The following is a 12,365-nucleotide window of genomic DNA, read 5'->3' on the forward strand; positions in this document are numbered from 1 at the left end:
CTATGCAGTTCTGTGATGTTGGTCCCCTTTGAGTTTGGTCATTGTTAGGAATTCAGGACTTATGGAAATATGTGGATATAAAAAGGATTATTTCAAACAAGCTCCTATCTTCAGCAAAACAAGTTCCAATGGGCAGCACAGTAGTGTAGTGGTTAGCACAATGCTTTACAGTACAGGCGACCCGGGATCAAACCACGCTGTACGAGCTTGTATGTTCTCCCTCGGGTTTCCTCCGGGTGCTCTGGTTTACTCCCACGGTCCAAAGACATACCGGTTGGTAGAGTAACTGCCTATTGTAAATTATTCCATGATTAGGCTAGAATTGAGTCAGGGATTGCTGGGTGGCGTGGCTTGAAGGGCTGGAAAAGCCTACTCTGCGCTGCATCTCAATAAATAATCTACAAGCAGTAGTAAGTATGAAATTAAAGACAGCTTAGTAATCAAATATTACAGTCTACAGAGCTCTGTGGGTCAATGGCAGGAGGTTGCTCAGGAGATAAGGGTTGCAAGTTGATATGACCATGTGATGTTCTTGAATGAATCAGCCAAACATAAATCAATGGGACTGTGACAACTGGCCTACTTCACACTAGGCACCAGACACTTTATCGACATTTTGTAACTTTACACATTAAGCACGGTCATTTGCATATTTGTTCCATCTCTTAATAACTGGGATATTTGTGTACCCAATACTAAGTTTGGGCATCTGGGCTCTCTGCCCTCAGGAGCTTTTACACTATCCTTGTGAATTACTTCATCACAACAGAGATGCCTGAACACTCAGAGGGGTGTGCTCAGTTACAGTGTGCTCCAACTGTAAATCTTGAATTCAACGGAACGTTTTATCAGACTCAAAATATCAAATGTCATTGTAGTTATTGAATTTGTACTGAATCACTAGATAATAGCATTTTTCTTAAGAGCATAAAAGTTTGATGCGGTTTTAGTTAGGTGAGTCTCTACTGAGAGGGGCAACAAGACTATGCCAGTGAACAAAACTTTATATTTTTCAGCTTCTGTCAGTTAACAGTCACAATAATCATGATTGATTTGTATCTTATTCCACCTATACATCATAGAGTTTTAGTACTCTTACAAAAATTTTAAAAAATGCCAATTTCCTATTTGAAATTTTCAATTCAAGTAACCTTCAGGAGTTCTAGTTGTGAGACTAAGTCAGGTGTTCGCACCTGGGGTCCACAGACCTGTTGTTTATTGGTCCGTGGCATAAAAAAGTTTGGGAACCCTTGGACTAAGTGTTTCTGATAGTTATTAAAGGCCAGTCTCTAAAGATTAGCTTTATTTGTCACACACATCAAACCATCCTTATTGTTGGTCTGCTTCATCACTGAAACCAGTCCTCTCCATCAACATACAAAAGAATTAATCTATTTAACCAACGTAAGCCTCTGTTCATGGTTTAATTAATTTGATATTACAATTTAAACTATAGCAATCATTACTTTAGGCAATCATTAGATACCCTGATTAAACGACTCATCTCTCTGTGGAAAGTCTAAAAAACATGGTGAAGAAGAATGAACTGCATTTTACCTCAGGAATGGCTGTCCCTATCAACAACCAAGCTTTCTTTCCCAGTGCAAGGAAATAGTTACAGAGAAGAACTGCATGTTCCTCCTCATCACCAGCAAGCAAGCTCAGGAATTGCTGTTTTAATTGAAAAAAGATAGATGTTAGAATTTGAAAGAGGCTATTTAATCACTATGATTACAAAATGCATCACAACTGACTGTACAGCTGCACGGTATTGACTAACCTGTGTCACTAGTAATGGTATTCTATATTGCAATTGGATTGTATTTATATACAACACTCGAGCCTTAAAGAATAGACAAGATCTACAGTGGGCCAGAATTCAGCCTATTAAACAGCAATCAACATCTTTAAGGCCAACTGCTGCCATAGGTACTGAGTAAATACACATGATTTTCTGATGATTGGCCAATGCTTCAAAATAACAGAAAAACAAATGAAAAAAAAAACAGAATTTGTTGTGTAACATTGTGTGCACTGCATTTCACCAAGGCTTGAACAGTACTTCCATAAACCCATGCACAAAATCAAATCTCTTATAAAATTTGCCCAGGGGTGTTTGATATGTCAATCTTTGAAAAGTGCAATGTGTGGGCTGTAGATCTATTTTGCGAAATTTGTCTCCATCATAATTTTGAAGCTAAGGAACGGAAAATTTCTTTTTCTAGCAGCCAAGGTGAAGGTGATGCAGATGAATGCAGTCATTTCTCTGTTTTCAGTGCTAAAAGGTCAAAGCTGAATGTATAGTCAAGTGTATGTATGCACAGGTGCAATGGAAAACTTACTTACAGTGGTGTCACACTGGTAATCAACATCAAGCATGTATTTTCTTCTGCTCCTTCTTCTCCTCTCTAACTCTTTCTTTCTCTCTCTACATCAGCCATCTTTCAGGTTTTTCACTGGGGATTCTACTTCATGCAAAATTACATGTCACAGACCATCCTACCCAACTTCACCTTACACCACATCTCGCAAGGGCCTTTGCTTTTAAAATGAACATTCAATGCAATAATGTCACCTTGTACTTATACAGAATGACAATAGAAATGTGCCAGAATTATTTAAGAGACAACCAAGTGTGCTAAAATGGGGGTGTGCAATATAGTCTGTCACTAGTTGGAATTCATATCCAATGTGACCCACAGTTTGTTTAGTTTCTCCAACAACACTGCTCTTATAAATATATAAAATGGTAAAATCAAGAGCACAAAAATCTATAAGCAGAACAATGAAGATATAAAACTGCTTACATCTGAAGTGCACCAGAGGTCACAGACACCAGCAAAGGGTATACTGTCTGGTAAGAATGGAATCAGAGAAACATAACGAGCCACCAGCTCCTAAAACACATGGGCAGATAAGATCAAGTAGCATTAATTTCCTGACACAGATCAGGATGTGAACCATTTGTGTTATGAAATAATGAAAATACAATAGATTCCAGTTCATTGAACCATCCGTTAAAACAGGACAGCTGCTCATTTGGGACTCTCTGACGCGTAATTGGAATAGGAGACTGTTGCCGAACAGTTCTAACTAATATCAATTATGTGCACTTGTTTATAACTAGTGTCAGTTGCATGTGTTTGTGTTTAAAAAGCAGTTATTTTTGTCACTGATGATTGGTGAGAAATAAGCAGTAAAACAATTCAGAGCAAAACATATAAAAGCTGTTGGTGAACGCAGCAGGTCAGGCAGCATCTCTAGGAAGAGGTACAGTCGACGTTTCGGGCCGAGACCCTTTGTCAGGACTATTGCTAAAACAATTCAGAGTTGGTTTGCTCACTGCAGTTTCAAGCATTCCTGCCTGGAGATTCCAGAAACGGTCGGGAGTGAAAATGAAACAAGTTTCGGCAAGTTGGGAACTACAAAGAATTGTAAGGTATCGATAATCACCTTGAATAATACAATGAAAATGAAGATATAGAGGATGCAACCTTTGAAAGTATTGCATGAAGGCAGTCCATTTTCTGAACTGGGTGTCTGCACTGATTTTGTTCATTTACAGTCAGTCAAAAGAACAGCAGCAAACACTGGATTGAACTTCTCTGTCGATAACTGTTAGGAATTAATACACAGATTTCTCGTACTGTAGTTATACTAGTAGTGTTCTAATTTGTTCCATATTTCATTTAGATACATAATTTGTTACTCAGTTAAACAGTAGTTTGTCTTTCTTATACCTTTCTAACTATTTCATTGAAACTTCGGCTAACTAGAGCAGTCACTTAACTGGGCCAAAGTGTACTGGTCCCGATGTGCCCCAGTTAACGGGAATCCACTGTATGATCATAGAACGTAACACAATAAAGCACAGAAACAAACCCCTCAGCCCAGCATGTTCATGTTGACCATTTGCACTAATCCCACTTCCCAATACTTTGAAAATGAACAGGACAGCTGAGGAACAGACTGTCAAATTAAACCAAATCCCTTCTGCCTGCTCATAATTCATAGCCCTCCATTCCTTGCACATCCAGGTGCCCACCTAACAGCCTCTTAAATATAGTCCAATTAGGGATAGTCAAACAACAGGAATTCTGCAGATGCTGGAAATTCAAGCAACACACATAAAAGTTGCTGGTGAACGCAGCGGGCCAGGCAGCATCTCTAGGAAGAGAAAGGGTCTCGGCCTGAAACGTCGACTGCACCTCTTCCTAGAGATGCTGCCTGGCCTGCTGCGTTCACCAGCAACTTTTATGTGTGTTGTAGGGATAGTCAACATAGCTTTGTAAGGGGCAGGTCATGCCTCATGAACTTGATGCTTGAGCTTCAATTAGAAATTAACATTAAAATGTGCATTACTGAAGGATATAACAAAAGAAGGACTCAGTGCAAAGTGCTGATGTCATTTAAAGTTAATTGTCAAAGCTATGTCAAGCTGCCTCACAGTAATCCAAATGCCTACATTTTTTAATTAAGCAGTTTATCTCAGTAATGTCAAGTGTGGTCTCAGAATTTTCTTACTGTTATTAAGAGAATCTTATTTAGTGGTAAATAAAGGATTTATAAAATAGTGGGCAAGAAAAGAAAGAGAAGGAAACAAACTCTGGTAAAATTTTTGCCGCATTTATAAATGCTATAAGTGTTGTTGGACAAACACCACAGCCAATAACAGAGTGGTCATTGCTCATCCAAATTCCTACATTAAAGTCATGCTTATAAATTCCCCATTCCTCCTCTCCTCTGATGTTGTCACCCCTCAACCCAGAAATGAGAACTAATTCTTATCATGAAGGACTTGAAACACTGACATTACTTCATCAGATCAGAAAGACTAAGCATAAAATTCAAGAGGAACATTGATAGCTTGAAAATTTTCAATATCGTTAGTAAGAAAAAATCATTCAACTTGCATAGAGAATCAATGAAGAGCAGTCATCAACTGAAAAGATTAAAGGAAAATATGGCTGGTAGGTTATAGAAATCTTTTGAATGGAGGGGTTGGGGTAGAAGAATAACTTTTTCTGTAAAAAGGAAATTTGGACAATCATTTCAGATAGAAACTGATTCAGGAGAATATGGAGTGAAGGGGACAGTTTGCTCCAGCAAAAAGACAGCACAGAAATGTGAGCCAAATTGCCTCCATTTGTGCTGAGAGTTCCTATAGCTATATGACTTGAGAGGTGATAATCATAGCTGAATTATATAATAACTCATTTCTATATGCCCACAGCATAGCAAAAAGACCCCAATATGGTACAGAAAGCATCGTTAAATCGTCTTAGGTTCAAAATGTAGAGATGTTTTTGTTGAAATCTACTGTAGTTTGTCTGTATCATCTCTTTTGTTTTGACATTCCTTTGACACATTCACTCATATGGCAAAATATGTTAACTATTTCTATGAGGGATATTTTTAAATGATGCCTGTCAACTCCCATCTGCTTTAATATTAGGTGCTTCATAAAATAAAAAAACTCACCATTGTGGCCTCAGGATTATGAGCAGACACATCCAGCAGCTCCTGGGGTGGAAATAATGGTTTAATGAACCTTGTAACAAAAACCATCTTGCCGGTGAGATCAGTAACAGTCGTAATACATCGACGATTTGGGAACTTCTTTGTGACTTCCTTCTGGAACTTGTCTGCCCTTTCCAGAAGTTTATCATCTTCCTGTGTCTCAAACTGAAAATTTCAGAAAAGTCAGAATGTTTCAGTTAGCACGAGTTATTTTTTTACGTCAGCTGTTGAATGCGCATCTGAACTAGTAAAATGTCAGAAGAACCAGTCATATAGGAATGATAAAAGAAAAATCAATCTTCCACCGTAGCAGATTTGTTTTTATCATTAAACTAATTTCTTATACAGACTTTTTCAACATATGTACTGTTCACTACCCTTGGACAAAATACAGGTTTAGACAAACATTTGATGATAATCAATTGAGATATTTGATTCTTTGCTGCAGTATTGAAAATGTTTACATTAGATGATCAAACAGGCCTGCATGGTGAGAATTACTTTACCTTTTTCAGCATCTCAGTCATCTGCAACGAAGCAGAAAAAGTAAGAGATAAAAAATAAAGACAGACATGAGATGCAAGGAGAAGAAAGATCACAGGGGTCCAGAGTACAATTATGAATTCTTTACAAATTAAAATACAAGTTCAGAATTTACAACGATGGGAACAAAATTCCATATGAAAGGCAAATACACAGAGAAATAAAAACACACTTTGGACACTTCATAACTCTGGAACATATGGGTAATAGTGATTTGCTAATCATTTTCAATAGTTGAAGAATCATGTGCAGCATATGGCCACACTTCTCCAAACATGTACTACTGCATAAAACACCTCAAGGCAGTGTAACACTAGAAAATCCTACTTCACTTAAATTATACCCACAATAATTTTTTAAATCTGATTTTTATTAATGCTCTTTTCCAACTTTGTAGAGTCAATGAAATGAAATCAATGTTGTGACATTATGGCAACGTGGTACTAATTTAAATTACATTCTTGTCAGGACAATGGAAGAAATCCCTTTTTATTTAGTTGAATGCTGCAATAGGAGCCTTTAACTACCTGATATGGTAGACTGGAACTTGGCTTATCACCTCCTGTAAAGGACAACACCTCTGACAATGAACCTCTCCTTCAGTTCTTCACTACAATGGCAGACTCATATATTATTAAATTTAAAGGTCCAAGCCTGAATCTGTCTGTTGGAAACATCGATGACCAGTGAAATAAATTCACCAACAATTGCAAAAAACCTTCAAATTATTGCATATAGCATAATGTATATTCATTGCAGACATGTCTTCAATGAGTCTATTAAATGAGAACCCCAAGTCTACCTCCAACATATTGGTGAATTGTAATGTACAATGCTGAAAAAAGAATAGGGTGATCTGGATTGTTCTGCCTCCCACCATTTTCCTTACCCAATTACACAGTTGGAAGACCCTCCCATAACACAGGACCTCACTCTGACTTTTGCAGCTGTTCCCGTTCAGTAAGCTCCTACTGGGGGAACTGTGCAACATGAAGAGCTCACCAGTTCTGGCACAGAAAATTTATGGCACGAGGTATATATTAATTGTACAAATTATTGTTACACTGGAATCAAAAAAGAAATTCAGATTTTGATAAATCAACTTTAATAAATGCCTTTCTTTTCTTACTTCATGCTAATATCCATACATGAAGCCTACTCTGCAATACAGTAACTGATCCACAAAATTAGCTGTGCAGTCAGACTCTCAAGTTTTCTGTTCCCCTGCTCTGACGTTCTCTTAGCTCTATGTTCCTCAGTTCAATCATATACTAAGTCGCTTCTATGTGACTGAATTTTACTGATGTCTTAAATATGCTTGCTATCTTACAGTATACGTGCCTTGTGCTGTGTGTGACTGTTGGTATTGTGTTTTGCACCTTGGCCCTGGAGTAGTACTATTTCATTTGGCTGTATTCACGGATATTCATGTATGGTTAAATGACAATTAAACTTGAACTTGCACCTTAACTATTCCTGAAATCTGGCAAGAAGTTAATTCATTTAGACACTCACTCAAAAGAATCTGAAATACATCTCAGACTGATATTTCAGTTTTCCTTTCCAAAGTAGTTATTTGACCTTGAATGCCAAACCAAAAACAATAACAGAAGGTATTTTGGATTCTGAAAAGTAAGTAAATAATTATTCAAAATACAGTGCAGATTTGGAGCTGGTTTATGTTTTACCTAGTATAAAGTTTGTAGAATTAAAGAGTTTTATTTTGTGCCATTATTATTTAGTTTGGCATTCAAGTTGATTGTAACTTTTGGTTTCACGTATGTGATGAGGATTTTTGCATCGTGCTCTCCTCCTCACTCTGCTTCTAAATCTTTTTATCTCATTCGAGCAATTTGTTATCCATCTACCTTTTGTTCTTTTTTTTAAAAACACCTCCACTCAATACAACTGCTCTTTAATTGGTCTGGTTAAGTTTCCATGTGAGGATAAATTCAACATTCATGTTGTAGGGACTAATGTGAAGCCGTTCCTCAGGATTTATGTTTATGACTGTTAATACCTGACACATTGTGTTGAGACAGGACTTGGAGTGTTGTGTACTTTCCTTATAATAAAGGCTTATTCTTGCAATGGAGAGTGGGAGGTGCGGGTGAGAACAAAAGGGACAGATGGTGAAGGAAATGCCAGAGAGTGAAGGGGACAGAGGATACGGGAAGTGATGAGGAGGAGGAGAGGTGATTGGGGGGGAGATAGGGAGGGAGAGAAAGATACTGACTGAGGAAGAGAAATCATGGAATTATTGAATATTGGGGCAGTTTGCGGATGGGAGTGTGCTCTGGTTAGGTACATGGTATGCTGTTGGGAGCAATGCAGAGTTTTTTCGCTCCACAGAGGGCACTGGGTTTGTGAACAATTTCAATAGTTTCTACATAGCTTGATCTGGTTTTACCAGTTCTGGATTTGGATGGTGTGATGAGCTTTGAATCAGAAATGATTAAACCTGATCTAATTATAAACAACAAGCTAAATGGTTTCTCACAATTAAGCTGACTAAGCTCTATACTTCAATAATTAATTTACAAAACAGAAGGAAAACTAGTGTTGTTGCAAAAAAAAAAAGGGATTTAGAAGAACTTTTATTCATTTCAGTTTACTTCTGGTTTCTAAAAGAAGTTGTGCATTATCCTATCACATCTTATTTAATGGTGACGTGACCCTAATGAATCAGAATGATGTGCTTCAAGGAACAATTTTCCTTTAATGTGTGTTGAGACAAATGTTCTATCGTCCGGTCCTGCAATGTAAAGAAATCCTGTAGAGAGGGCAGAGGAGCGACCTATTGAAGTTTGTCATAGACAAACACAGATCTCTGTGAGAGGCCGCCTCAAGACATGAGACAAAGTGGCAAGCATTGGTTTGGTAAAGTATTGTAAATTATCTCTCTTTGAACTCATATTCTTTCCAGCCTGGATTAGGTTACAGAGCTTGAGGAACTCTAAGGAAAAATAAACTGTACGTGCCATGAAAAGATATTGCATGGAAGTCCCAATTATACCTAACATCAACCTTGCACATTGCTCTTTTTTTTTCTTAACTTGAGTTGAGTGCCTGCAGAGCGCACCAATTATAGTTTGAAAACAGCTCAACTCTTGAACTATTTTGACACCTCTGGAAAACATCTGCATTTAAACACTTTCATTTGACTTCAACTTGACATTGCAAATGGAAGACCTAACAAAGTCTGGCAAGGACGCTGAAGACAATCTTGATGGAAGCAATTTTAAATTTAGAATGTACACTACCTTTTCAATTACAGCTTCTCCAGGTACAAGATGAGGCTCAACAGTAATGAAGAGAGACAAATATGATCCTTCACTTAAACTCCGAACTGCCTCCCATCCTCTTTCACTGGCTAGATTACGCTCTTTGCTGTACCCTAGAAGTACCGGGGGTGTATTAATTCTGAAGGTTCCATCAATCTGTAAAGCAAATCATTTTATTACTTGCCAAATAAAATCTACTGCTAAATTGCCCAGTTATAAAATGGGGTTTGAAGAGAAAACATTGTTAATCTCTGAGCAAATTGTGCACAAACTCTCAACAAATAGCAATGAGATGAAAGAACAAGGTTGATTTTTAAAACACAAGAAATTTTGCAGATGCTGGAAATCTACAGCAACACACACAAAATGCTGGAGGAATTCAGCAGGTCAGGCAGCATCTATGGAAATAATTAACCAGTTGACGTTTCGGGCCAAGACCTTTCTTCAGGGCTGGAAAGGAAGTGGGGACATGCCAGTATAAAAAGGGGTGTGTGGAGAAAAGGGGGAAGGAGGATAGCTAGACGTTTATATGTGAAGCTAGGTGGGTAGGAGAAGTATAGAGAGGAGTTACAGGCAGGTGGTCACACCGGGGCCACGGGAGGCAGACAAGTGGGTCACGGTTAGTAAGGGGAAGGGGAAGAGTCAGGTAATAGAGAGTACCCCAGTGGCTGCGCCCATTGACAATAGGTACTCCTGTTTGAGTACTGTTGGGGGGGGGACAGCTTACCCGGGGGAAGCCACAGTGGCCGTGCCTCCGGCACAGAGTCCGACCCTGTAGCTCAGAAGGGTAGGGAAAGGAAGAGGAGGGCAGTTGTGATAGGGGACTCGATAGTAAGGGGGTCAGATAGGCGATTCTGTGGACGCAGTCCAGAAACCCGGATGGTAGTTTGCCTCCCTGGTGCCAGGGTCCGGGATATTTCTGATCATGTCCAAGATATCCTGAAGTAGGAGGGTGAGGAGCCAGAGGTCGTGGTACATATAGGTACCAATGACATAGGTAGGAAAAGGGAAGAGGTCCTGAAAGGAGAATATAGGGAGTTAGGAAGGGAGTTGAGAAAAAGGACTGCAAAGGTAGTAATCTCGGGATTACTGCCTGTGCTACGCGACAGTGAGAGTAGGAATACAATGAGGTGGAGGATAAATGCGTGGCTGAGGGATTGGAGCAGGGGGCAGGGATTCAAGTTTTTGGATCATTGGGACCTCTTTTGGCGCAGGTGTAACTTGTACAAAAAGGACGGGTTACACTTGAATCCTAGGGGGACCAATATCCTGGCGGGGAGATTTGCGAGGGCTACTGAGGTGACTTTAAACTAGAATGGTTGGGGGGGTGGGAATCAAATTAAAAAGACTAGGAGAGAGGAGGTTAGTTCACAACAGGGGTATGGGAACAAGTGCAGAGAGACAGAGGGGTCTAAAATGAGGGTAGAAGCAAAAAGTAGTAAGGTGAAAAGTAGAAGTAGCAGGCCGACAAATCCAGGGCAAAAATCAAAAAGGGCCACTTTTCAACATAATTGTATAAGGGCTAGGAGTGTTGTAAAAGCAAGCCTGAAGGCTTTTTCTGTCAATGCAAGGAGCATTTGTAATAAGATGGATGAATTAAAAGTGCAGATTGTTATTAATGAATATGATATAGTTGGGATCACAGAGAAATGGCTCCAGGGTGACCAAGGATGGGAGCTCAGCATTCAGGGATATTTAATATTCAGGAGGGATAGACATGAAAGAAAAGGAGGTGGGGTAGCATTGCTGGTTAGAGAGGAGATTAACGCAATAGAAAGGAAGGACATTTGCCGGGAGGATATGGAATCGATATGGGTAGAGCTGCATAACACTAAGGGGCAGAAAATGCTGGTGGGAGTTGTGTACAGGCCACCTAAAAGTAGTAGTGAGGTTGGGGATGGCATTAAGCAGGAAATTAGAAATGCGTGCAATAAAGGAACAGCAGTTATAATGGGTGACTTCAATCTACATATAGATTGGGTGAACCAAATTGGTAAGGGTGCTGAGGAAGAGGATTTCTTGGAATGTATACGGGATGGTTTTTTGAACCAACATGTCGAGGAACCAACTAGGGAGCAGGCCATTCTAGATTGGGTATTGAGCAATGAGGAAGGGTTAATTAGCAATCTTATCATGAGAGGCCCCTTGGGTAAGAGTGACCATAATATGGTGGAATTCTTCATTAAGTGGAGAGTGACATAGTTAATTCAGAAACAAAGTTTCTGAACTTAAAGAGGGGTAACTTTGAAGGCATGAGATGTGAATTAGCTAAGATACACTGGCAAATGATACTTAAGGGTTGACGGTGGATATGCAATGGCAAGCATTTAAAGATCGCATGGATGAACTACAACAATTGTTCATCCCAGTTTGGCAAAAGAATAAATCAGGGAAGGTAGTGCACCCATGGCTGACAAGGGAAATTAGGGATAGTATCAATTCCAAAGAAGAAACATACAAATTAGCCAGAAAAAGCGGCTCACCTGAGGACTGGGGGAAATTCAGAGTCCAGCAGAGGAGGACAAAGGGCTTAATTAGGAAAGGGAAAAGAGATTATGAGAGAAAACTGGCAGGGAACATAAAAACTGACTGTAAAACCTTCTATAGATACGTGAAAAGAAAAAGATTGGTTAAGACAAATGTAGGTCCCTTACAGACAGAATCAGGTGAATTAATTATGGGGAACACGGACATGGCAGACCAATTGAATAACTACTTTGGTTCTGTCTTCACTAAGGAGGACATAATTAATCTTCCAGAAATAGTAGGGGACAGAGGGTCTAGTGAGATGGAGGAACTGAGGGAAATACATGTTAGTAGGGAAGTGGTGTTAGGTAAATTGAAGGGATTAAAGGCAGATAAATCCCCAGGGCCAGATGGTCTGCATCCCAGAGTGCTTAAGGAAGTAGCCCAAAAAATAGTGGATGCATTAGTGATAATTTTTCAAAACTCTTTAGATTCTGGACTAGTTCCTGAGGATTGGAGGGTGGCTAATGTAACCCCGCTTTTTAAAAAAAG

At 39.2% G+C, this 12,365-nt stretch overlaps 1 protein-coding gene across 5 annotated transcripts in view; it reads right to left on the reverse strand.

The window, feature by feature from the left end:
* cc2d2a (coiled-coil and C2 domain containing 2A) overlaps positions 1-12,365 on the reverse strand; it is a 152,720-nt gene that overhangs the window by 18,251 nt on the left and 122,104 nt on the right. For 3 of the 5 annotated variants that reach the window (XM_072253007.1, XM_072253006.1, XM_072253005.1), the window contains 4 exons: positions 9,327-9,503; positions 5,482-5,685; positions 2,808-2,897; positions 1,558-1,671 (listed from right to left, as the gene is read on the reverse strand). In XM_072253007.1, the coding sequence (XP_072109108.1) occupies positions 1,558-1,671; positions 2,808-2,897; positions 5,482-5,685; positions 9,327-9,503 (585 nt within the window). The remainder of the gene's footprint in view (positions 1-1,557; positions 1,672-2,807; positions 2,898-5,481; positions 5,686-9,326; positions 9,504-12,365) is intronic. The other 2 variants (XM_072253008.1, XM_072253009.1) reach the window with 2 other exon arrangements.

This window comes from Mobula birostris, chromosome 3 (assembly GCF_030028105.1).
Source record: "Mobula birostris isolate sMobBir1 chromosome 3, sMobBir1.hap1, whole genome shotgun sequence".
Classification (NCBI taxonomy): domain Eukaryota; kingdom Metazoa; phylum Chordata; class Chondrichthyes; order Myliobatiformes; family Myliobatidae; genus Mobula; species Mobula birostris.